The sequence below is a fragment of the Python bivittatus genome, unplaced genomic scaffold (genome assembly GCF_059951505.1).
Source record: "Python bivittatus isolate LINGU-HERP-01145 unplaced genomic scaffold, Pbiv_v1 ctg000700_np1212, whole genome shotgun sequence".
In the NCBI taxonomy this organism is placed as follows: Eukaryota; Metazoa; Chordata; class Lepidosauria; order Squamata; family Pythonidae; genus Python; species Python bivittatus.
In genome coordinates this window covers 3,974,694-4,000,289 of record NW_028277098.1, presented here as the reverse complement: position 1 = coordinate 4,000,289, position 25,596 = coordinate 3,974,694, and the positions used below count along the sequence as shown (strand labels likewise).

General features: G+C 38.1%; 2 protein-coding genes across 6 annotated transcripts in view; both read right to left on the bottom strand.

The window, feature by feature from the left end:
• Positions 1-1,424: 1,424 nt before the first annotated feature.
• On the bottom strand, positions 1,425-15,441 carry CACYBP (calcyclin binding protein). Its single transcript, XM_007422590.4, has 6 exons — positions 15,298-15,441; positions 13,926-14,121; positions 5,451-5,547; positions 3,896-3,995; positions 3,015-3,109; positions 1,425-1,754 (listed from the first exon to the last, which is right to left on the bottom strand). The coding sequence occupies exons 1-6, from the start codon at positions 15,304-15,306 to the stop codon at positions 1,595-1,597; spliced, it is 657 nt and encodes a 218-aa protein (XP_007422652.1). The 5' UTR covers positions 15,307-15,441; the 3' UTR covers positions 1,425-1,594.
• A 1,984-nt stretch (positions 15,442-17,425) lies between these two features.
• RABGAP1L (RAB GTPase activating protein 1 like) overlaps positions 17,426-25,596 on the bottom strand; it is a 180,420-nt gene continuing 172,249 nt past the window's right edge. For all 5 annotated transcript variants that reach the window (XM_088154011.1, XM_088154009.1, XM_088154010.1 and 2 more), the window contains 4 exons: positions 25,347-25,430; positions 24,126-24,197; positions 20,714-20,908; positions 17,426-18,823 (listed from right to left, as the gene is read on the bottom strand). In XM_088154011.1, the coding sequence (XP_088010137.1) occupies positions 18,668-18,823; positions 20,714-20,908; positions 24,126-24,197; positions 25,347-25,430 (507 nt within the window). In that variant the 3' untranslated portion in view covers positions 17,426-18,667. The remainder of the gene's footprint in view (positions 18,824-20,713; positions 20,909-24,125; positions 24,198-25,346; positions 25,431-25,596) is intronic.

The following is a 25,596-nucleotide window of genomic DNA, read 5'->3' as shown; positions in this document are numbered from 1 at the left end:
TTGACCTATATAGCATGGTAGCAGGGGAGAAATGAGAGTTTGGTGACTGCCCTGATTATAGGGACAGTATAGCAGCACATGTGCAGTAGTTGCAATGGTTCATGTGCAAATCTCCCATTAAGCACAATAAAGTCTTGTATCTGGATAGGAAAAGTCAAACGCATAGTACAGGACTGAATGTTATTCTGAGGATTTGCATTCTGTGATAATAGCCTATTGCATCTTCATGAAGGATTCCTGAGACGAAATGTGAAGCCCAGGAAGGAAGCATTTGGTTGGCACCTTGTCAGTCTCATCAGGAGGGTGATAAAAGCCCCCAAGCTTAACATGAGTCAAGGACAGGCCATAAAAACAAAGCACAAAGGGAGAACCAGGAGGCCACAATGGGGAGTTTGGCAGGAAAATGATACTAGTAGGTGGTGCCACTCAAAACTTCAGATGTTTCTACACCAATGCATGAAGTGTGCATGTGCACCTTCAAGTCAGTCTTGACTCCTGGCAACTGCCTGGACAAGTCTTTGCAGTTTTCTTAGCAAGATTTTCAGAAGTGATTTGCCATTGCCTCCTTCCTAGGGCTGAGAGTGACTAGCCCAAGGTCACCCAGCTGGCTTTGTGCCTAAGGCAGGACTGCTCTCAGTCTCCCATTTCCTAGCCTGATGCCTTAACTACTACACCAAACTGGCTCTCCTGTACAGTATACTATATCAAAAAGTTGTTCAAGAGCTCACAGGGATCTGGTAATCTCAAGCTTGTATTTGTTCTTCTATTGCTTGCTGTTTTTGTTTTTGTCTGGTGACTGTTTTATGCTAGTGATTGACCAACATAAAGGAATTTACTCACTACAGGACTTTATGATAGCTGCACATCATCCTGATGGCTTTGACCCAACATTCAAATCTGTTGATGTCAGTAAAGCCACTCTTAGGATTAGGGTTGCCTGAAATGTGGCAGCTTTAATGAATTCAGCACCTCTGAATAAATTTGAAGCATGCACAGCCCTACTGGTTATGTCTTGGTCAGCAATTCCCTTGGCAATAGCTGTGAGAATGAATCTGTATCGTCTCTACAGAAGAAATTAATTTAAATAATGTTTTCCTCTAGATGTTCTATTACCTGCTAGTTAATCACTATTCTGTAACACTGCTTTCAGAACAAACATCTTCAATATCTGAGAAAGATCAGTCTATCATCTTGTTGCATATCTAAACACACCACATTCCCCAAGCTCTTAGTTCTCAAAGAACTGAAAGTTCCCTTTCCAGGCCAACTTTATCTGCAGAATCAATATTTCAACTTTTACCTGAGAAAGTGGAATCATTTACCTATGGTTATTCATCACTATATACTTGAATATATAAAAGTCTTGCCAAGATGTATTGGAAGCACAAACATTTAAGGAGAGAGAAAAGCAACACATTTGAAAATGCTTTACAGCATGTTTTATTTCCCATCTCCAATCTGAAACACAAGTTTTGTAGTCTTTGCTTTGAAGACAGTTATATAAACAGCACACTTACTCTGATTGCAATATTGCAGCAGAACCTCCATATATAAAATGTACATTAAAATGGCAAGCACAGTCTTCAACACTTGTTCAAATATCTATTGGCAAATCATCTTTGGCTTGCTTTTCTCGGCTCTCCACCCATGCTTTGTTAATTGTTCTTTTCATCTCATCATCACCTTCTGCATACATCTTTTTTAGTAGATTCATCAATCCTTCACTGGGGTCAGATGTATCATAGGAAGCTTTCCTAAAGGACATACATAGACAGAAAATAAATTATCATGCCACTATGTATTGAGTCTGGTATACTTCATAACAAGAGCTGAATGGCCAAATATTTAAAATTGTATTCCTAAGCACCTTTGCATGATACTGAATTTGTCATTTGAAAAAATAATTTGATTAAAAGTGAACAAACACCATGGAGAAAAATACAAAGCCTGTATTACTTTGCAGTGCCTAACTTGTTTCTTCTCACAAATCTCCCAAAACTGAACTAATGTAATAGCTTTGGAGATCCAGTAATATACACTTATTTATATACATTTGATAAGATTAAAAAGTTCAGTTCATTAAACTGTTTTCTTCACAATTTAAATAGCGTCTAATTATATCTTTCATTTGGGAGTGGAATTCCAAGATGTCATCATTTATCACTCTGATATTCAATATAGTATTCAGTATAAAAATTGTCCTAGCATTTACATATAGCAGTGACAAGTCCACTTATAAATACATGTTATATGAATGAATACACACATATGTCTGTGTATTACATAATTGTATTAATATTCCTTTTTTTATTTATATCCCTCCTTTCTTCCAGAAGTTCAAAAAAAACTAAATAGTTCTCCCTCTTCCATTTTTTCTCTACAACAACCATGTAGGTTGGGCTGAGAGAAAGTGACTGTTTTTTAAGAACACAAGGGGGATCTCATTAAAATTATTTGTTCATGAATTTCAAGAAAAATATTCTGCAATATATAATAGAAATAGAAATCAAAAGTTTATCCTGCTTTTACTTAGAAGATAGGAAAGAGGCCAAAACATTCCAGAAAAGAAAAAAGATTTAACAGAGTTTCTGCATTAAAGGGTTTGGGTTTTTTAATGAATATGTTTCAGCAACTGGGACATAAAATGCAATTGCTATAGAAATCTGGATTATTCTTTCCCCACTAAGCTTCTTAAGTTCGATGGCTGGTGTAGGTCTTCCTGGCTGTGTGGCCATGTTCTGGAAGTTTTGTTTCCTAACGTTTCGCCAGCACCTGTGACCGGCATCTTCAGAGTGCAGGAGCACAGACAGGAGCAGTTCTCTCTGTGCCCAGGGTGATGTCTTAAATTCCATAATGAGCAAGAACAGGACAATTATTCCTAACTTCAAAATCTGTTCATCCTCCACGCACTGCATGGATTAATAGAATCTTGGTTTCACAAGTTTCAACTTGAAGCTTTTTCAGTAGTAACAGCAATATAATACTGCTAGAACAAGAAATAGAGGCACACTTACTCTTTTTCCTTAGTCTCTTTTTCAACCTGCGTTAGGCACTCCCATTTTTCTTCTTTCTGCTTCTTACATAATATCAAGATCATATCTGTTTTAATCTGTAAGGAGGAGGAAAGCAATGCTCCAAGAGTTTGAAATAATGCAAGATGCCAGAATTACCAGAAAGGATCTTATTTGGATTACTTGCAAAATCCAATGTAGATATATTACATTATTGAAAATAACAGAAACTTACTTTTCTAAACTAATCTTATAGAATATCAAAAATACCTGAGTTTAAGAAGTTTAGATGCTATTCATAAGGTTCAAAGCCTCCGGTTACTCATTTTCCCAAGGTTCACTTCCGGATCTATCACTGCTTTAATAATTGCAACATGAAAGCATTAGCTATATGTTGCCACAGGTGATAGCACTGGACTGTTCTAGGCAGAAGAGACTTGCAAGGTGAAGAAAACTCTGCCAGGGGAAGCAGTGCTCCAAGCAAAGATTCACCACTTCACTCAGAATTAGGCCTCTGTGATATTAAGCAGCTAGTTCCACCTTACTCAGAACTATGGAAATTAGAAATGCTCTTTGGGAATAAGAAGTGCAAGGACAACTGCCTACTCATCTACCTAAAAAGAGCTTTTAGTGACAAAGTTAATTTGTAGGAAGATACCAGGAAGCAGAAGCCCGGGAAACCAATTTAAAGGCAGGGTTTGTGCATCATTCTAAACTTTGGTTTGTTTAACCATTATTTACTGAATAAACTACAATTGGCAGGCTCACATACCATATTAAGCCAAAACCAGACAAACCATATTATGAATAAATGTAATGTGTAGAAAGCCAGTCAGAGCACTGACATCAACAGTGTTAAAATTGATTACATCAGATGCACTGACCTTCCATGAGCTGCTTTTAGCTAAGATTGGTTTCAGAAGGTTGTTGAATGTCATGGTATAATTTTTGTTGTTTAAATTTTTCACTAGCAGATGAAATGATCTAAAAGGACAAAAAATTGAGTCAGAATTCCCTAACAAATAATCACATCAAATAAACATCAACAAGAAGACACTCTAATTGGAAAAAGACCAAAAAAAAAAAAAAGCTTTACATTCCTTTGGGCCTAAAATTTAATTTAGCTGAATATTTGGAGAAGTTTTGTTAAGTATGCATGGGTAAGCCACAGGCAAGGATTAGATTACTTTAAGATGTCAATATGAGTGGCAGCCATGCATTTAAGCTGTCATGTATAATGGATCTATCAGAAATATACCACAGGTAGTCCTTGCTTAACAACTGTTTGCTTAACAACGGTTTGAAGTTACAACAGCCTTGAAAAAGGTGATGACCTGTATTCACACTTATGACTGTTGCAAACTGTCACACTACCCCTCCCCATGGTCATGTGATCACAATTTGTGACCTTTTTTACAACGGTTGTTAAACAAATCACATGGTCGTTAAGCAAATTCTGGCAAAAAACACCCATTGGGGAAGCTGGATTTACTTAATGACCATGTGATTCGCTTAACAGCCATCGTAAAAATGGTTGTAAAATAGGGTTCAATCATGTGGTGACTCACTTAATGACCGCCCACTTAACAACCAATTTTCTGGTCCCTATTGTGTTCATTAACTGAGGACTACCTGTAAAGGTAGTTTGGGATAACCTCAGTATCAAAGGAGACATAATCCTGGTCTTGAAGAACAGATTCTCTCATTTCCTGTGGTCTTGCATAATGGCACTCAAGTAAGTCAACAGTGATCAGGATTTATTATTTTAACTAAACAGTGGAATAAAAATAAAAATTGGTCAATATAGCTAAGATACTAGACTAGTTGACTGCTTGCTGGCAAAGTGGAGCTGCTCTCAGTTTTGCCATGTTGCATGATGCTGGCTTTGTGGGCGAGTATCTTAACCATGATTATGGCTAACTATGCTGGCATTGTGGGCAAATATCTTAACCATGATTATCATTAGACTAAACTTTGTTTGATGAGCCAGTATATCTTTGAGGGAGAGGTGGTATCTCTTCCTTTCTATAAGGGTTGGAAGTAGCAGCAGGTACAACATACTACCATTTCAGTAAAACTGTAGCTTGAGAACAGAATCCATCTCTCCTTACTATACAAGAAGAGGGATCATCTTCCTCACCTCTGTGAGACTCTGAGACCTAGCAGTAGTAGCAACAGCACCAGATACTGCTTACACCTTCTATCAAAAAAACAATTAAGTGGCAACACACACTAAATATTTAGTTATTAAGCCAAACAAAAAATGTGTTGATAGCTAATGATGACTTTTACATTGATATTCATATATTTGCAAATAGCATAATGGAAAGAGAATATATTACTTGAGAGTTTTTGAACAGTTTTAAATGGAAACAACAGCAAAGGACTGGCAATTCCAGAGAAGATTGAAGTTCCTTTCTGGTGTAGTAGAGAACCTACCTTTCTGTAAAGTGCACCTGAACATTTTCAGCTGGCAGATCTTGAACGCCACTTAATGTGACGTAGAGTTTCACAAACTTATCAGACTGATCCCATGCTAAAGGAATGAAAAGAAAGCACCATTTAATATACATGATTCCATTTTTGGATATTGAAAAGGGAATAACACATTTTTAATAAATAATAAAATGTCAATATGTTGTGTCTAAATCAAGGCCTTCATTTTAATTCTGAAACGAGCTTTAAAAATCCTACCTTAGGCATGAAAATAAAGAACTCTTCCAGAAAGATAATGGCCACCCCACCCACAGAAATAGGATGGTACAAAACTTCGAAGAGATAATTTGTTTCAGTTAATGTCCTTTCAAGGCTACTTTGCAAAATGAAGTTGTAGTCCAGAACCTGTTTTGGGTTCAACACAACAAAGCCCATATCAAAGAAAACACACTGAAGGTCCTCAGCAGTTTTCTGCGCTCCTCACTGTCTCAAATTGAATAGCTCCTTCAATCATACTCAAACAGGCTCTGTGAAGCAGTCCTGTTCCTCACACACTTATCAGAAAGCATGTTTTTTACATATCTTCAGTATGCAATTTTCACATTTGAGCTGACGATTTAATCAGCCAGTCAATATAGTCAAGGCACACAGTGCTTGGTCAGCTGCACTGGCTTCCAGGTCATTTCAAGGTTTACTTCAAATAATTTAAAATTTAGCAGGTCAAAGTATCAAAAGGAATAACTTCTAACATGATTGTTCTTCTGTAGGACCCTTTCATTTTGGAAGGCCTTCTTCCAGATGTTTCCCTTTTTCCACACCAAACCTATACAGGGTAGGATACACAATGGGTACTTTTGATGCATAGCTAACCCTTCCTCTCCCCTAGCATTTTAGTTTTAATTTTGTTTCCTTTATACTGTGATTGCTCTATATATTTTATTTCACATTTTCTTCCTTGTTATATTTATTGATTTGTTAGTATTTTTTTTATTTCCTTTAACAGAGATAGGGAACTGGATCTGACCCAGTAGTCTGAAGTAGATATTGTAAATAAAATAACATATAGGCAAACAAAACAACTTCTAAATACAGCCTAATCACTAGTTTACCTTCCCCCTCCCCCAGGTAAGAATATTAGAAACAAACCTATGCCTTGGTTTGACTGGGAAAATGTTTAACCATGTATATAAGTCCATAAAGGCATCAATCACCCCACTCCTGCAGTGGTTAGTATTTGAAATGAAGAAAACCTTACAAGGACTTACTGAAAAGGAAAACAACCACAACAACAGGAAGCTAAACTGGATAACTGTAGAAATCAGTCTGAATAATTAAGAAAAATAACTCTATTGCTTTCTTGTACTTGGCAGATCTCTCTTTTCCAAAAACTACTAAGTTGGTTAAAATAATACCCCAGAGGTTTGAGCTGAACATTTTTGTGCTTTATGCAGTTTAAAAGATATACCAAAAATGCTCCTGTGCCCCCTCATGAAATCTTCAATCTTATTGCGAAAGTGAAAAATGGCAAAGCAACTGGGGGAAGAGTTGATTCCAGCTTAACTATTAAAAGCAGACTCACATGGATGGGTCCCAGTATTGGCAACCTAGTCACTCATACACTTCACTCTTTACAAATCTTTAAGGACTGGAGAAGGTCAATTTAAGATTAATTTACAAGAAAGGAGATAAAATGGCAACTGGCCTCCCAAGTATAGTAAGTAGATCGTATTCCAGGCATCTTTATTGGACATCACCCAACTGGTTGGTGCAGGACAATGACTTGGTTGACAAGCAAGCTGAGTTGAAGGCAGAGTGAGCAACACTCAGCCAGCATACTGTGTTCCACCATCTACTGGAAAAATATTCTAGTCATCCTAAGACATCGCTTTTATTGATTTAAAAGCAGCATTTGAATCAGTACCTAGAGATAGGCTCTGAGTGAAACTGGCATCCATTGCTATTGACTGTTGGCTTTTGATTATGAAGCCTGCGTATCTCAGTGCAGGTTAGATGTGTCACTTCAGTTACCTTTCTGCCCTAATTCCCATTCAAAAAGGATTTAAGCAAGATTACTAGCTTGTTTCAATGTTTATATCCACTCTGTATTTTAAGCTCTGACAAAAACAGAATTCCATTCCCCAAAGCCTGCTTCAGTTCTCCTTAATACTGATGAAACCGCCATCCTATCTACAACACAAGTAGGCTTAAATAGAGCCTCCAAATCTTTGCCTCATACAAGCAGTTACAAAGCCTTGTAATCAGCTTTGTCTAAACAAAAGTGGTGGTCTTCATTTACAAGGTTTGCAAGTTGGAACCACTGCTGAAAGATTAAAAAAAATTTATACAACACACCAAGGCATTTAAATATTTGGAAGTCATCTTCTAAACTTAAGCCTTGTGGGGAAAACCAATAATGTTTGGCTCTTAAGATTCCCAAACCATTTTTCAATTTGCCAACAGCAGAGGCAGTAATTATGCTCTTGGTGCTATAAATATCTTTAGAGTAAAGGTTAAAACCTACCTTTTATATGACTTGCAGGTCTCTCACTACAGAGAGCCAAGTCCTCTAAAAGAAGATCCAGTCTAAATTCCTAACAGCTATGGTAAAAGTATTTTGGTATCTTCCCAACTCCAACTGTGATTAGAATCTAGTCAAGTTTCTTTAGCTTTTCCTGACAATTATTGGCTAAAACTAATTCTTCTTGATGACTCCCTTACCTCCCTGATCCCATAGAATATTTTTCAATCATCTTGGAAGAAAGGTACTGAATTGGACCTATGGTTCTGTGACTTCACTTGGTGTTGAAAGAGAACTGCAACAGAGCTGAAACATCATGTACTTAGGCACAACTACCACTTTTGTTATGCTGATTTGCTTGAAAGGCTTTTTGTTCCTCATAATTTTCTAGTAGACATCTCATGTCAGGCTCTGCTTTCCATGCTAATGGAAAGGAAATTCACTAACTTCCCAATACTATAGCATTTTTCCAATGGGAGAAATTGAGCCACGTATACATATATTACTGTGCTGTCCATTCTACGCAGCTTGAGATATAGATTTAATATTGTTCCTCCTCTCTAATCAGTACCTGATTCAATACAAGCAGCTGATTTAACTCCAGTAATTTCAAAAAGGGTTGCTAATAGTTCCATAACTACTGCTGTATGGGCCCTCTTGTTATAATTACTTCTTTGCTATTTTGTTATCTCTCTATACTGCTATTAAGCTATGTGTATTTATTTGTTTTTATGGCAAACACTATGCCCATCTTCCCCTTCATGGATCACTGCCTTGTCGTGGCGAAGGGGCTTGCGCAACTCAGTGAAGCCATGAGCTATACCGTGCAGGGCCACCCAAGATGGACAGGTCATGACAGAGAGTTCTGACAAAATGTGGTCCACTGGAGAAGGAAACGGCAACCCACTTCAGTATCCTTGCCAAGAAAACCCCATGGACAATGTTAAAAGGCTAAAAGATATGACGCCGGAAGATGACCCCCTCAGGTCGGAAGGTGTCCAACATGCTACTGGGGAAGAGCGGAGGGCAATTCCAAGTAGCTCCAGAAAGAGTGAAGCGGCTGGGCCAAAGCCGAAAGGACGTTCAGCTGTGGATGTATCTGGAAGTGAAAAGAAGGTCCGATGCTGTAAAGAACAATATTGTATAGGTACCTGGAATGTAAGATCTATGAACCAAGGCAAGCTGGATGTGGTCAAACATGAGATGACAAGATTGAACATCGACATCTTGGGAATCAGCGAACTGAAATGGACGGGAATGGGTGAATTTAATTTGGGTGACCATTATATCTACTACTGTGGGCAAGAAACCTTTAGAAGAAATGGAGTAGCACTCATAGTCAATAAGAGAGTGGGAAAGGCAGTAATGGGGTACAACCTCAAAAACGACAGAATGATCTCAGTGCGAATCCAAGGCAAACCATTCAACATCACAGTAATCCAAGTCTATGCCCCAACCACTGATGCTGAAGAAGCTGAAGTTGACCAGTTCTATGAAGACCTACAACACCTTCTAGAACTAGCACCAAAAAAAGATGTCCTTTTCATCCTAGGGGATTGGAATGCTAAAGTAGGAAGTCAAGGAGTAATTGGAATAACAGGCAAGTTTGGCCTTGGAGTACAAAATGAAGCAGGGCAAAGGCTAATAGAGTTCTGTCAAGAGAACAAGCTAGTCATAGCAAACACTCTTTTCCAACAACACAAGAGACAACTCTACACATGGACATCACCAGATGGTCAATACCGAAACCAGATTGATTATATACTTTGCAGCCAAAGATGGAGAAGCTCTATACAGACAGCAAAAACAAGACCAGGAGCTGACTGTGGCTCAGATCATGAGCTTCTTACTGCAAAATCTAGGCTTAAATTGAAGAACGTAGGGAAAACCACTAGATCGCTCAGGTATGACTTAGATCATATTCCTTGTGAGTATACAGTGAAGGTGATGAATAGATTTAGGGGATTAGATTTGGTAGACATCATGCCTGAAGAACTGTGGACAGAGGTCCGTAACATTGTACAGGAGGCAGCAACTAAAACCATCCCAAAGAAAAAGAAATGCAAGAAAGCAAAATGGCTGTCTGATGAGGCTTTACAAATAGCTGTGGAAAGAAGGAATGCGAAAAGCAAGGGTGAAAGGGAAAGATATAAGCAACTGAATGCAGATTTCCAGAGAATAGCAAGGAGAGATAAGAAGGCCTTCTTAAATGAACAATGCAAAGAAATCGAGGAAAACAATAGAATGGGGAAAACTAGAGATCTCTTCAAGAAAATTGGAGATATCAAAGGAACGTTTAGTACAAAGATGGGCATGATAAAGGACAAAAAAGGCAGGGACCTAACAGAAGCAGAAGAGATTAAGAAGAGGTGGCAAGAATACACAGAAGAACTATACAAGAAAGATCTTAATGTCCCTGATGTCCATGTTGGTGTGGTCACTGACCTTGAGCCAGACATCCTAGAGAGTGAAGTCAAGTGGGTCTTAGGAAGCATTACTAACAACAAAGCTAGTGGAGATGACAGTATTCCAGCTGAGTTATTTAAAATACTAAAAGATGATGCTGTTAAAGTGCTGCACTCAATATGCCACACGTTTGGAAAACGCAACAGTGGCCACAGGATTGGAAAAGGTCAGTTTACGTTCCAATTCCAAAGAAGGGCAATACCAAAGAATGCTCAAACTATCACACAATTGCACTCATTTCACATGCTAGCAAGGTTATGCTCAAGCTAGGCTTCAGCAGTATGTGAACCAAGAACTACCAGATGTACAAGCTGGGTTTCGAAGAGGCAGAGGAACTAGAGATCAAATTGCCAACATTTGCTGGATCATGGAGAAAGCACTAGAGTTCCAGAAAAACGTCTACTTCTGCTTCATTGACTATGCAAAAGCCTTCGATTGTGTGGATCACAACAAACTGTGGCAAATTCTTAAAGAGATGAGGGTACCAGACCATTTTACCTGTCTCCTGAGAAATCTGTATGTGGGCCAAGAAGCAACAGTTAGAACTGGTCATGGAACAACCGATTGGTTCAAAATAGGGAAAGGAGTACAACAAGGCTGTATACTGTCACCCTGCTTATTTAACCTATATGCAGAGTACATCATAAGAAATGCCAGGCTGGAAGAAACACAAGCTGGAATTAAGATTGCAGGGAGAAACATCAACAACCTCAGATATGCAGACAATACCACCCTAATGGCAGAAAGTGAAGAAGAACTAAAGAGCCTCTTGATGAGGGTGAAAGAGGAGAGTGCAAAAGCTGGCTTGAAACTCAACATTAAAAAAACTAAGATAACGGCATCTGGACCCATCAATTCCTGGCAAATAGAAGGGGTAGAAATGGAAGCAGTAACAGACTTCATTTATTTGGGCTCCAGGATCACCACAGACGGAGACTGCAGCCATGAAATTAAAAGACGTTTGCTCCTTGGGGGGAAAGCTATGGCAAGCCTAGATAGCATATTAAAAAGCAGAGACGTCACCATGCCAACAAAGATCTGCATAGTCAAAGCTATGGTTTTTCCAGTAGTAATGTATGGCTGTGAGAGCTGGACCATAAAGGCTGAGCACTGAAGAATTGATGCCTTTGAACTGTGGTGCTGGAGAAGACTCTTAAGAGTCCCCTTGACTGCTAGAAGGTCAAACCAGTCAATCTTAAAGGAAATCAACCCTGACTGCTCATTGGAAGGATTGATAATGAAGCTCAAGCTCAGATATTTTGGTCACCTAATGCGAAGAGAGGACTCTTTGGAAAAGACCCTAATGCTGGGAAAGATGGAAGGCAAAAGGAGAAGAGGATGAAATGGTTAGATAACATCACTGAAGCAGTGAGCATGAAACTGAGCAAACTCAGGGAGACAGTGAAGGACAGGAAGGCCTGGCGCGATATGGTTCATGGGGTCACTGTGATGGAATGGAATGATAAAGGCCAAGCTCAGGGAGATAAACATTTTCTTAGTTCACCAGAACCGCGTGGGAGGAACAAGAGGATGAGACTGGCACCTCCTTGAAGAATTCACAGTTGTGCCTGGAGGACTTTGGAACTGGGCTTTTAGTCTGGGAAGAGTCTTGCTAGAGGTTGTAGCTAATAAACATAGCTGGACTGAATTTACATGGTCTCTTGGAGTTCCTTGGGCTAGGCCTGACAGTCACGAAGAGTCGGACACGACTTAACGACTGAACAACAACAAAATGCCCATCTTGCCATAGTGTGCGTGCCATTTAAGATTTCAGTTTTATTCCTCTCCATGTTTTGCTTTCGGTCATCTATAAGGTATAATTGACAGCTAGTATTTTACTGTAAATAAAGTTATAACTAAAGGAATAGGACTTAACTGAAGAAAGCTCTGCCCCCAGTACCTTCCATGGAGACAAAAATTGATTGTCCAATACAGGAGAAACACATACCAAACAAACCTGCAGGAACCAACCCATGCTTTTCCACTCAGAAAAGGTGGAGAGAAGGTCCTAGATATACACCAACACTTCCCCCTGCTCTGCCCCTGAAGAGGAAGGATGAGGTGTAAGCAGAGCAGAGAGACAGTTAACAACACTGGGGAAGGGTCTGACTGAGATACTATGGGCCATATAAGCCAGCTTGATAAGCCAGCTAGGGCTATGAATCAAAGGTTTCTTATTTTAAGTTTTATAATCCACCTACATAACTTTCTCATATTGGTCAGCCTATGAATGGATTTAAAAATTATGTCAGGGGGCTCAGTTCCTATGCAGCAATCCAGTCAAAAGCATGAGCCGTGCCCATACATCCCCACCCCCACCCCTGTGGCAATTTGGAAAATACAGTCTAGGGTTTATGATGAATAATTATTATTAAATATGTATATTGTGCTCTCACTTTAAGCTGTCTCTTTCAAGTGGTTAGATAACAGCCTCCCCAGAGTTTCAGAAATGAAAGAATATTAGAAATAAAAATATGCAGGAACAATTATTATTATTAGTTTATAATAATGTACTGTATTTAAGTCACAAAACACAGAATTTCTACAAGAAAGCAGTGGCTTGTATGCAATCAAATGTCAAGTTCGAAATGGAAATAGGTTTTATCCAGAAGTGTATATCAGATTCACAGTAAGTGACTTCTTCCATTATACTTTATTTTTTTGTAACAATTATTAATCTCAGTGGAAATCACCCTGGCTTGAAATATAAGTTTGATTCAAGTTTCTAATGTATTCCTTTCTCTTTCCTCTCCCCAGTCACTTTCTTCCCAGTAGGACACATAAGCCTAATTTTCCAAAGGGCAAAGCGAAGAATATTGCTTTGGATAAAAGAAGGACGCAAATAAGTGGAAGGTTTTTTTTTCTTGTCCCCCTTTGTTTCTGAATAATCTAGTATTCCTAGTTATACTAAAAGCCTTATGAAACATTAGATTGTCAACAGGAAAATATTTATAATTATGGCTAGATACACTCCATTCTAAATAAAAAATTATGTGCATACTAAAAAAAACCCTCAACAACATGTATTATATATTGCACATCAATGTTACATGATTTTTGCTTCATTTATTCTGCTTTTGCTAATCAGAGAGAAAGAAGCTAATACTGAAAACTGAAACTCTATGCTAATATTGCAAATCTTAAATCAACAATTCTTCCTTCTGAAACTGCACCATATAGCTAGAAATTTGTATCAATGTTCTTGAAACAATAAGAATTAGCAGCTCCATGAAGCTGAATTCTGCAAAGGATTGTTCTGATTTACTCCTGTGTTCACACAATATACTATATTATATATAATCCTGTCTATGACACGTGCAATATTTTCTTATACTAACTTACTTTTTCAGATGTGTGCCAGCTTGTGATACGTGGGTGAAATAAATGCTGGATACTCAACAACTGAATAAATATAAGCAGTTTATGCAGCTTATTTAGCTACAATACTTCCTTTACTGCATTCCTATACTGAGGGAAAATAAATCCATTCCTACCATAATTGTTGATTTTCACTGTATATCCTGTGGCTGCTGGTTTTTCTTCTTCAGATCCTTCAGCTTTTAGTTTGAGTGGCAGCTGATTCTTGATTTCCCTCTCTATATTATTTTTTTCTGCCAGCAGAACATCATACACTCTCTTTCTTGTCGCCTTTTTCAAAAGCTCCTTCACTTCTTCCAAATCTTTCTGTAGCTGGAGGAATATATTGAGTATACAAATTAATTAACATTTCTACCAAATGTTCTATCAACATCTGCTTGCAAGGCAACTTATAAAATGTTAACAATAAAGATCAAACCACAGAGACAAACCAAAGGATAAAATCAGACTCTGTTGACATTTAGAAAGTTCTGATGCTGAAGAGTTACAACAGCATTCCAGACACAGGACATCTTTACCAGAAGATCAAAAACATCATCTCTCTTAAGTTGCTTAAACTCAGCAGAGCAATCTTGACCATTGCCCTGTAAAAATAGATTTTACCCCTAGACTGAAGAGACTGTCAATGGCAAGGAGATGAGGCCACCTAAAATCTGAACCAGAGAGCCAGTCCGCTGTAATGGTTAAGGCACCAGGCTAGAACTGAGGAGGCCGTGAGTTGCAGTCCCACCTCAGGCACAAAGCCAGCTGGGCGACCTTGGGCCAGGCCCTCTTTCTCAGCCCTGGGAAGCAGGCAAGGGCCAGCCACTTCCGAAAAACCTTGCCAAGAAAACTGTAGGGGCTTGTCAAGACTGACCTGAAGGCAGTCTTCACAACTTCACAACTGCCAAAACAACAACAACAACAACAACAATTCCGAACTAGAAGCACTCTGGTTCTGGCATCTATATAAATCAAACAAATAAATTTTGGCGTAATCTGCGTACCACCACAATACCACCAGAGTTCAAGACACACAGAATCCTGTCAACCTCTCTGTTTCTCCACCCTCTTCCAAAAGCAACACTCTGAAAAAGGAAGGGATCCCAGGCACTCCCTCCGCCCATCCCCATCACATTCACTACCGAGCTAGAGCAAACCTCTGCTTCCAGTCCCTGCCAACTCCGGGTAAAGCTCCCGCCAGAAACCCCAGGGGCGCGCTGATACTGACAGCCCTAATAGCGGGTGTTCCGCCCACCGCTTGGGCAGCAAAAGGCGCGTTTTACTGTTCACAGAAGTCTTTCCTTCTCGTGGTCCACCTCCCTGCGCAACAGCATCCCTGCGCTGACATCTCCAGCATCCCAAACCCTGCTAATGCCCGTAAGCCATCCGTAGAAGACACCCCGCCCCCCGCCACGCCGGACCGCCCAGGCCAGCGAGGGGTTGCGCCGCAGTCCCGCCAGCTTGGATCCAGGTCTCCCTACCGGGGCAGCACTGCTTCCCCCTCACCTCCTCCATGTCTGCGCCGAGCACCGGCTTCTTCGACGATCAACGCTTCTTCCGGGTCAGGCGGCGGCGCAAGCGCAAAGATGCCCCTCTCGAACTTTCCCGACGATTCTGCCCGGCATCCCAGTGTCGTCATTATGTTCCTGCTCTCCCAGCCAATAAGGGGACGCCTTCCTGCCGGAAGCAGAAGAAACGCGAGTTTAGCAGCATAGAGCTAGAAAGGAGAGCATGTCTTCCTCTATATAGTTTCCGGGTTGCTTGAAGACGTGTTTAAATGGCTAATAGCGGCGAAGTCTAAAGACGCCTGTCTCGTTTCCAAAAAATTGCACGGCTGTCAATGAAGCAAAGTAGGTGAAGCCAAGAAATACAAAATCCCTCACGTTTTGTTGCCTTCTAGTGGATGTCCGGATTTTTGGAGTCCAGCACCGTTAGCCCTATATATTCTTAATGTATTTTGCCTCAACAAGTGCAGCCTTAGGCTACCATGCCTGGGCTCAGAAGCTAAGCAGGCAAGGCCTAGTTAGTACTTGGAAAGGAGACCATCAGAAAATACTAAGACTGTAGACTAGAAGCTGAGACTAGCCCTGGAAGAAGGCAATGGCAAACTGTGTCAGTTTTTGCTTTTTTTTTTTTTAAGTTGCCTTGGGTCTATGAAGTCACATGAACTTGAGCTCAATTTGAGTGTTTTTGATCAAGGAAAGTCAGGTGTACCCATAAAAGTAAATGAAGAAATTCAAGGTTTCAGCATAACCAGACAACAGCATCTCCACTCTGAAACAGATGGTAAACAGGGACACGTAGTCTTTCTATCAAAACAATTCAATTTCAAATGTCAAAGAGTCCTGCTAATAAACATTCCAATGTGATACAATAATGAAGACACTTGTGGCACCTTAAATGCTGAGGAATATATTTTCATGGCACACATACGGATAAATCTATTGTGCTATTCAATTTTGGAATAAACAACATAACACAAAATGGAGAAAAAGTAATAAGTGAAGACATTAAAGTTAGGAGGTGAGAGGAAAAGAAATTAACTAGATCTAGTTTACACCAAGACTATTCATATATATATATGTATGTATGTATGTATGTATGTATGTATGTATAATTTTATTAAGAATTTTGATTATAACAGTAAAATCTAATACAAACTAAACTTAAATAGAATACAAAGGATAAAAAATGTGAGAAAAAAAGAATAATAATACGGAGAAAAGAAATATATTGTATGTGACTTCCAACCTTCATCACAAGTATAAACAAATTCAGGGACTCTTCACCCCCTCTAAGGTTACAAACAATTATCTCTTCATCCCATATTCCATCTCTTATCTATAGACAAATCCATAAAGCATCATCTTTTCAGTTATGGTGTCAGCAGCTAATCCATAAAGGGTTGCCAAAAGTAACAATGGATCTTGTTAGATTGGAAGCTGGGGAAACAATGCTTTCTAATTATTTATATACATATTTCTTATTTTATAGGAAGCACTGTATTTAACTGCTGGACTTTACTGTCTGATGGAAACATTTGGGGCATTAATATTTTAATGTATGTCATGCCTTTTGAGAATTTATACTCAATAGTACATTAATATCTATATGAGTTGAATTATATGAATAATCTTTCACCATGAAAGGTTGGAAGATCTTAAGACTCCTCTGAGTCAAACCTTATTAATATGTTGCCAACCGCCCAGTATCACTTATACAGCACTGCAACTCAAACATTTGAATTGGGTCTCATGAAAAGGGCTCCAACATTCCTTAGGACCCAGAGACATTATCTTTTCAGATCGCCGCAACCAATATTTTTAGTAAGTTCAGACTTATTTCTAAAACCTTACAGGGTTGGATTGTAAAAAAAAAAAAAAAAAAAAGGCCATGTAGAAGTCAAAACAGATCACCTTGTATGTGTTGCCATGAATGTTTTCTGTGGCAGCCATTCCTGTATTAGACAGCCACAAATGTGCCCAGCCAAATTCTAGCTTCACAGTGAGCACCTCAGATCACTGACATTAGCAGCTCCTTGATTACCAAACCTCAGTTATCATGGGGAAGTCAAACTGTATGGTAGTGTTTGGCATTCATACTTGCAAATTATGTCTAGTAAAGAAGCACAGAACCAGCATAATTAAACTTTATTGTACAGAACTGACTAAAAGTCTATTGCATTAATTTGGATTAAAATGAATAGAATAATGGCCTTGGAACATTTTTCATAGCATGAAAACCAAATACACAACTAATTTTCATTCAGTGATGATGTTGACCTGCAAGATATTATTATGCACATTACATATAATTTAAAAAAATCCATCAATTTAAGCAATAGTTTAATTCTCCATGAAATAAGCAGTTCTATAAACATTTTATGTTCAATTCAAAAATGTAACAAATGCTTTTTTGCACTTTAGAAAGATACAAAACAAGTATGATTTCCAGAGAGACACAGGAATCATTTGAAAAATTTGCCCTACCAATCGTAAATGAGCTTCTCTTTATGCATTTTGGACATGTTTTATCAGGAATACCTTCTGTCTCCTGTACAAATCCTATTAATATGGAAATAGTGCAAGAGCACCATCCCCCATTAAAATTCACCTACTTTATTTTGTTCATTTCAAAGGTCACTGCTCATAAATACTTTTGCTAGATTATGCCCATAGTCTGCAGACTGACAAAAGGAAAGAGTATTGGAGTAGGGAGAGAAGATTTTTCTGAGTGGCAATATATAAGTAAGTTATGGAAATCTTAAAGGCAATGTATGAAAAGAAACATGGTTTTACTGCATGTTCCTATTTAGTAACTTTTCTCTTTTTTTAGAATTTCTGTTGTCCACTTATATTGTTAATGTGGCCTGAGATTCAAACCTTAAAACAGCTGTATTTTTTTTCCAGGAGCAGTGACAACTGTAAACCTCTGAGCTGTTCTGAGATACCAGCAAACCGTGTGACATTCTGTGTGACAAATTACTCTACCTTGCTCTCTTTCCCTCTTCTCCCAATAAGAAAGCATTCTTTTGAAAGATTAAAAAATATGAATAATTTTAGTAATGTATGGAACAAGTAGTTCTAAATTATTATCCATGTTTTAACATCTAGGCATACAAAATGACATGTGAAATATGAAGGAATTGAGATGGGGCTTCCATCAAGGCAGCTGGGAAAGAGTATTCCACATGAAACAGAATCTTAATAGAACTTCCCTGTGAAAGGGCCACATTAGAACAAATGAAAGACACGGAAGGAATTCGTTTCCAGGCTGGTTCCCCTGCCTCCCCCTTTGAACAAGTTCTCTGGAAGAACCTTCAAGGGGCTTCAGCTGATTAGTCCATTGTGCTCTTTTGCATGGGGTGCAGCTGGAACTATGTGCTGCCTTCTTTGGGTGACGATGAGAGTTGAGGCTGCTGTAGAGGCTGTGTGCCTGTTGCTGTTTTGATAGAGTTCAAAGTTTTGCTGAACCAAGAGTTTTTGGCAGTTTGAATTTCACTCATAAGTGCTCCTCTCTGGTGTTCCAGCTCCTAAGGAAAGAGAAGAATTAAGTGCTTATCAAAGAATGGTTTAATACAGCAGAAATAACTTCAGAGTAATTTGAGCTGGCATGAAGAACAAATAAACCCATGTAAGTAAAAATGGTGTACATAATATGTGTCCCTCCTAATGCAGTGGGGTTGCACCTCTCATCATCCCCCTCTGTTGGCTGTACTGGCTAGGGATGATGAGGGTTGCAAATTCAGAGTGAATTTCAGCCAGTCACTATCTCTCACCTCAACTTATCTCACAAGACTGTTGTTGTCAAGATAAAAGGAAAAGAAATTCTCATATGTCACCTTGAATTACTAAATGACCAAATAAGTGATATATGCTACCTAGGTCAAGGCAACAACACATCACTATATAGACCCAAACAGACATGGGGGGAAGATTAGAGGCCATTTCTACTGCAATATCAAGACACTTGTCTGCTGTTACAGAACCTGACAAAACTAGTTCTCCTAGTGAGCCAGCTGATAGCCCAAACTTGTTAAAGTAGTCAGTGCTCCTGGAAATCAACTGTCCCCTCCTCAAATTTTCCACCAAATTTGAGTGAGTGCAAGAAATCAGCCACCCTTGCCTCTAATGCTGGTGTCACTTCTGCCTTACAGTTTTACTGTAATGCAGTAGTTCTTTGTTAACAGTTTCTGTCTACATACTGAAAGAAGTATATTTATTCTATAACTATACTTTCCACTGCATAAGATATCCTCAACTTCTCTCAAATTTGGCGTGAATACTTCTCATAGAGGGTACTACTAGCATTGCTAAAGTAATCCATCAGATTCAATCCAAAACAACAGAATTACAGACATTTTAAAACATTTTTTAATGGTGCATCAATTTTTATGAAATTTAGTACATGTCAAATCTGGAAAGTTCCAGTTTACCTACAGATTTATCCCTTTCTGCTAAAAAAGAAAACAAAAAAAATTAAAGATGCTTGTATTTTTCCCATGCTAATCTATGAGAGAGCGGACCTCCATTTTTCTCAATCTTGCTGTGGCATCATTTGATACCAAACTATCATTGGAACAGCCCTTGCAAGATCAGGCTGTTTCTAGAGGAGACTCCTAAACCTGACTGGATAGACTCTGCAAACCATAATAATTAATATAATTAATTATCTTGACACAAGGGATACTTCCAAATAAGATGTTATTGCATACTGGTTTTGCCTTAGACATGGAGTGTTATGGGGGAGTCAAGATCCAGATGATTTTTCACCTTACCCTATGCTGTTTTCCATAGCTTTTTCTGTTCTCTCCAATAGTGAGGCTTAGTACTTAGACATCCACTTCATGTAATAAATAACTTACAATAATTATGCAGCACGGTACAGGTGTTCAAAGTCTTCCTTATAAAGACCACAAAAATATATTTATCAAATTTGGTCAAAATGTATTATGAGTGATTTGAGATAGTGACATATTTTGGTTGCTGACAATCTCATCTCATCTCATCTCATCTCATCTAAGTCATTCTTAGAAAGCTTTTGATCATGAATAACAAGCTCTGAAAGAACATAAACAAACTATAAAAACAACACATGTAATCAAATCATTAAAAAGTTAAAAGTAGGGGCATGAAAAGCAGCATTTGCATCTTCGTGCACCAAAGGTGGTGCTTGTTACGAAAGCTAAGCCACCCCAAAGTCATATCCATATTCTAGTACATGTGTTGGCTGCCTTATCACATGAAGCCAACAAATAATGCCTTTTTGAAAGCTTTATGAAGGCTTTGATAAGCACAGCCATTAATCTTTCAAATGCCACCATGCAGGAGAAAAAGCATACTCCATTCTTTGCCACATTGAGGGATACAAAGACAATCTTTACATTTAACAATGCAACAAAACATTTCTAAAATCACATTACCTGTATTTTGCATTTGGCTTCCACAAGTTGTAGTTTAGTCTGTGCCAAGTCCAGTTCCATCTCTCGCAGCTGTTTCTTAAGGGCATCTTTCTCATCATCTGTGTCTTCTCCTGAGCTTTCTTTAGCAGCAGGCACTTTTAGTGTTCCTTCTTTACTGAAAATTTCACTACAATGTTTGCAAGTCATCACCTTACCCTGAAATAGCCAATCACAGGACCAGTTTAATAACCATGATACCAAAAGAAAAACAGAAAAGTCCAGCCTTATTCACAATATCAGACTGATATCCTGGTGGCAAGTCATTGAGCAAATGAAATCAGATGGCCCATGTTCTTCTCAGCCAAGGATGCCACCTAATATGACAATATAGCAGTAAATCTATTACAGACTATGAATATCACTGGGTACAAAACATATCTTACTATATTACCCAGATTAGAAATTCCCATTTCAGAAACTTCATAAGTAACAGCATTTAAAATTTATGACTTTCTCACTAGTATTTTCCAAAACTATTTTCTAATACCATACTTCTCAAGCTGCATAATGCTTCTTGCTTGGATTATTGTAAAATTATAATATATATAAAGAATGGGAGGAGGGTTGGTGACCTAGCAAATTGCGTTTTTTCTTTTTCCATCATGATAAGGTTTTCTGGGATTTTTATTTTGAGAATGTTCCCAAATCCACACTTTTAAAAGGAAGAATATATAACGTGTTTCTGTAGTTGGAATGTGAAAGCAGAGAGTTGTGGTTCTCACTGTGTCAAGAGGCAAGACAAGAATAAGGAGAAGTATCAGCAAACCAGGCCTGCCTATAACTGGAAGAACGCAACTGCTGGATTTATTTAGCATCAGGAGCATAGTTGTTATGTGCTTAATAAATGCCAGGAACTGATTCCAAATTGCATATGCATAACAAAGCAGTAGAGTATGTTCCCTTTGTTTTCTTCACTTCTCTCCAAATGCAGGGAGCACAGGGCACCAATCAATTTGATCAGGAGGAGCAGATATGGATACCATCAATCTCCCCAAAGCAGGATCTCTAATAAATAAATATCTGGAAAGGACATCCAATTACAACCTATATTTTTCAAATTATTGCCATGTGGTATATGGACAGATTAAGTAATCCAGTAGATTTTGTTCATGCTACCCCATGACAGGAGCACAGCATACAGGTAGTCCTCACATAACAACCACAATAGGGACTGGAAAACTCATTGTTGTGGGGCAGTCATTAAATGAATAGGACCCAATTTTACAACCTTTTTTGCAGTGGTTGTTAAGCGAACCATGCGGTTCCCCATTGATTTTGCTTACCGGAACCTGGCTGGGAAGGTCACAAATGGTGATCATGTGACCCCAGGACACTGCAACCGTTAAGTGTGAGCTGGTTGCCAAGCACCCGGGTTGCGATCACATGCCTGCAGGGTGCTGGGATGTTTGTAACTTCAGGCACTGATCATAAGTCACTTTTTTAGCACCATTGTAACTTCGAACGGTCACTAAACGAATGGTTGTTAAGCAAGGACCGCCTGTATTTATTGAAACTGCAGCAATATTGTCACTTCATATTTTCTAATGTGACTTGTGTTAGTGGGAAAGTGACTGAACAATGAAACATTCTATATACTATGCCTCAGCAAATGGAAAAAGTCAGGTATGAGAGAGAGCAGATAGGCTGTAGCAGAGCTGAGCAAGAACAGAAGATAGGAGAATATGTTCATGGCTGAGTTAGTGGGGCCGGGCTCCTGCTCCACCGCTAACACTTCGGCACTGATCTTGGGATTGTGTGATATTTTTCAAGGGCTGCCCCTGCTGGCCTGCTAGCCTCTGGGCTATTTGGATTGCAGATGCAAAATGGAAGAGGAAGTTAGGACCCTCACTGGAACTTGGGATGGAGATCTGTTCCCATCTTGTGAATGACTGTTCACGTGTTTGTGAAAGATCTATACACACCCATACACTAGACATATATAGCCATATGTTCATCAGACACAGAATGAATATATTGAATGTAATGCTTTGTAAATATTCAGATACCAGCTAAGTCCAATTAAGTATTGTGATCCTTTTTTAATTTGAATTTTATATATTCTACCTAGTCCTTTCTAATTGGTGAACTTCTCTCTTTGCCTTATTTGTGCATGGGGGAAATTGTTCATTTGTTTTTGCAAAATGTGGAATCAGGGCAGGGGGGGTGAACATCTTTCTTTATGTATAACTTTCAGTTCCAGAACTCCCACTTAGTTAATATGCTGTCTGTTCCTTTATTTTTCCTTTTCTTTTTACTACATTTGCTGTGATGTAAGTATAATTGATGTTTCTTTCCTTTTTATTCAATCTATGTTTCTTCTTGCAAAGCACTAGTTGTGGTATCAGAGATTACTTATTTATTTATTTATTTATTTATTCATTCATTCATTTATCTGTTTGCTACAATTGTTGTCAATTCCATTTTATTTCCAAATCTACTTTTACTTTCTCATCCCCATTTCTCTTTTGTGATAATTTTTTCACTATTTTCAACAATAAGACTGAATAGTGCAAGGTTCTCCCACAAGTACAAATGGCATGTATTGTCTTAAATTCCCTTCATTATTTAGAGACATAGGGATATGAGAGTTCCATTTCTCCTAATTATATGTTTTCTTTGTGATACTTCTTGGTTCAATTTTTGTTAGCAGTTGCTAACAAAGAATCTAACTTTTATTGTACTGTTTGCCAATTTGATGGATATCCGTTGGTTTTTATCCACTTTATGATTCAGAAATTTATTTGTGCAATAAGCACACGTATTATTGATATGTTCAGTAATATTTTGGAGAACATTATGACTGGGAATATTATTAGATTCTAATATTTGAACCAGTTATTCCCATTCATTTTTAAATTCCTGTTTATTCTGATTGCTAGTATTCCGCTGACAGCTCCCATGTCTCTTTTCTGGATCCTTGAATTCTGTGTGCTATTTCTTTTCTTTGTAATCAGTTTCAACAGTACTTAGAAGGTTGTTTCTGGAACCCCATGAGATTCTTCTATGTATCTGTGATGGTTATGTAACAATTTGGCCTTGGTTTTTTGGGTAGATTTTTAAATTACTTTTACATACTGATTTTGATGAAAAGGCTGCACCAGACTGGAGATCTCAACATTCCCTTTGATTAAAAGGTTGCACCAAAGTGGAGATCTAATATGAATGTATCTCCCTTACAGTAAGCTCCACTATACAAGAGAACCTCTTAGACCAGTGCCTGAGGAAATTTAGAACTCCTAAATCTTTACTGGACAGTAGATCATGTTATCAGTGTGGTTTCAGACTGTTCTGCAAAACTATCTGTTTCTCCTGCCTATCACTCTTTAACTATTTGAGTGAGACATGTTATAAGTTGAGAGAATTCAATTCTCACCTTTACAACTTCAAGTTCTTCTTTACTGGCTACTTGTTGTTTTTCTAGTCTGCTACTCAACTGGGAACAAATCTAGAAGAAGATAGAATACTTTAAATGGCACATCCTTTTCAATGAAATTTTAAAAATTAAACATCCTTTAACAAGATAGCAACATGTTTAAAAATGCATCAATATTTCAATTCCTTATAGTGAGTGTCAACTCAGACAAGTGTCATTTCCACCCAATTGAATGGTATTTCCAAGAGTATTAAGAATAAGACACTACAACTATTGATATGAAAGTTATGATAAGCAATTTATAATATGCCTAATTGCAAGTTTTGAACATGGAGAAAGCATGTTTGTGAACTAGACTTTGCTGTCTGGTGGCTAAGAATTAAATTTTAACTTCCAGTAGGTTCAGATTTGTCCTGGGAATGAATGAATGAGTGGATCAATCAATCAATCAATCAATCAATCAATCAATCAATCAATCAGTAATACTATGGTTTGAAACCAAAACAAAGCTATGGCTGCACAAGACCAAATCATATGTGCTAAACCCTCCTCAAATTTCTTACAATGCCAGCAAAAAAAAAAAAAATCTGATGTTCAAACTTTTTAAAATGTTCTTTGAGGAGTCCAACAGACCCAAAATAATATTTTCTGGTAAATGAACTTCATTCTTAAATCTTAAGAAGAATGTTTTACCTTTCTTAAACCCTGGCCCCATTGATCTTCCAAGATTGGATATTTTATTTTACTTTATTTTTCTTCTCCCTGCTTTTCCCTGCATTTTATTATATTTTATAGCAAGTTTACAAAAAATAATGTAATGTAATTTAGTGTAGTGCAGTGCAATGCAATACAATATAAAAGATAAACAGTGAAACAATGCAATATTAAAAACAATTAATGACTATGCAAAAAAATAAAATTAACAATTAATAAAGAAATGGATATTTAGGTTTGTTTATATTTGTAACTAATGCTAACCTTCATTCTATTTTTTAAATCCTAAATAAAATTGAATTTTTGGTTTCCTGTCAGGTGCTGCATCTCTTAAGGATCCTAAGATTCCAAGAACCTCTGAAGTTGTTAAAGCACGTGGGCCATGCTGTTTCAAAATTTTAGCTAGGAATTAATGTACCTACAGAATCTCTGCTCTCCAAGTTACACATACTGAAAAGGGAACTGAAAACTTAAAACACGCCTCCGCCCCCAAAATCAACACATTACTTGTTTGTATTCTGCAATAATTGCACTTGTCTTCTTTATTTCAGATTCTGCCTTCTCCAACTGCTTTCTGAAGATCTCCTTCAGCTGCATGCAGGAGAAAAAATCAATTAGCACTAATCTTAGTCAAATAACTAAATAATCTAGATAACTATAAAATAACTGAACCCTTTTTGAAACACACTTTTTATCTAAAAAAGTTCTGTTTTGTATTACCATTTCATATCCTTGGTAAGCTGCTGAGAGTCTTCGG